Source organism: Stomoxys calcitrans, chromosome 3 (assembly GCF_963082655.1).
Source record: "Stomoxys calcitrans chromosome 3, idStoCalc2.1, whole genome shotgun sequence".
NCBI classification, from domain to species: Eukaryota; Metazoa; Arthropoda; class Insecta; order Diptera; family Muscidae; genus Stomoxys; species Stomoxys calcitrans.
Window position 1 is genome coordinate 9,247,287 of NC_081554.1, and position 1,394 is coordinate 9,248,680.

The window sequence follows — 1,394 nt, forward strand, 5'->3', positions numbered from 1 at the left end:
TCAACGAGAAACACCCGATCATTCTTCCGGAGAAGTCGAAATTATGCAAGTTATTGGTGGATTTTACTCATCAAATTCTGATGCATGCAGAACATCAAACTATGCTTCGATCCATACGCCAGGAATTTTATGTTATACGCCTTAGAAATGTCATTAGGCAATGTATAAGAACTTGCAAAATCTGTACGATATATAAACATAGGATTCGTAGTCAAATTATGGCAGCTTTGCCGCAGGAAAGATGTATATATTCACCTCCTTTTACGAATACCGGGGTAGATTTTGCAGGGCCGTTTGAAATCAAAACTTCTAAATTGCGAAATGCTAAGTTGGAAAAAGGTTATGCTGTTGTATTTGTATGTCTTTCCACTCGTGCTATACATCTAGAAGCATGTTCATCCCTTAGCTCTGAGGCCTTTTTAGCTACTTTTGATCGTTTTGTTGGTAGGAGAGGATTTCCAGTCAAAGTCTTTTCGGACAACGGCACCAACTTCGTTGGCGCTAATCGAATACTTGCAAATGAATATAAAAACTTTTTAAAATTGGCGGAAAAGGCATTAGTGGAGAAATACAGCATTCATGGTTTCTCATGGCATTTTATTCCCCCCCAGGCCCCCCATATGGGTGGTTTATGGGAAGCTGGGGTAAAAAGTATGAAGGCCCATCTCAGGAAAGTTGCGGGAAATCTGAAGTTTACATATGAGGAATTTTCTACGCTGCTGATACGCATTGAAAGTATTCTGAATTCTAGACCCCTTTCCCCGATAAGCGAAACTCCTTCGGAACTCGTGGCACTGACTCCAGGACACTTCTTGAAGGGTTCCCCTTTAGTCGCAGTTCCTGAGGAGTATTCCGATAATATGTCTCTCATTAGTCGATGGCAACGCCTGAAGGTTTTACAACTTCATTTTGCAAAGCGTTGGAAGAATGAATATATTTCCGAGCTACAAAGGAGATATAAGTGGAAGACCTTACAGAAGGACCTAAAGGAGGATGACTTAGTGGTTATCAAAGATGATAACTTACCTCCAACGGAATGGAGGTTAGGACGAGTGACTAGGGTATTTACTGGGAATGATTCCAAGGTTCGAGTGGCGGATGTCCGTACTCAAAACGGGATCATGACCCGCCCACTAGTCAAACTTTGCATTTTACCGATTAGTCAACAACGACAAATCACACCAACTCAATAACAACTCACACTAAATTCAGTCTCTTGCATCAACAAAATCTTAACTTTTATTACATTCTATAGCTCCCAAAAGTGCAAAGTCTGTCAGGAGAGACATCATTTGCGATTTTGCCAAAAATTTAACAACATGGAAGTTTTAGAGCGTGTACAGACAGCGAAAGAAAAAGGATATTGTTTTAATTGCCTCTGTGACTCTCATACG

The 1,394-nt window shown here is 40.6% G+C and overlaps 1 protein-coding gene across 1 annotated transcript in view; it reads left to right on the top strand.

The window, feature by feature from the left end:
* Nucleotides 1–1,193, top strand: part of LOC131995764 (uncharacterized) — a 1,950-nt gene extending 757 nt beyond the window's left edge. The window contains exon 1 of the mRNA XM_059364788.1: nucleotides 1–1,193. This exon is cut by the window's left edge and continues 757 nt beyond it. Coding sequence (XP_059220771.1) covers nucleotides 1–1,193 — 1,193 coding nt within the window.
* Nucleotides 1,194–1,394: the final 201 nt, after the last annotated feature.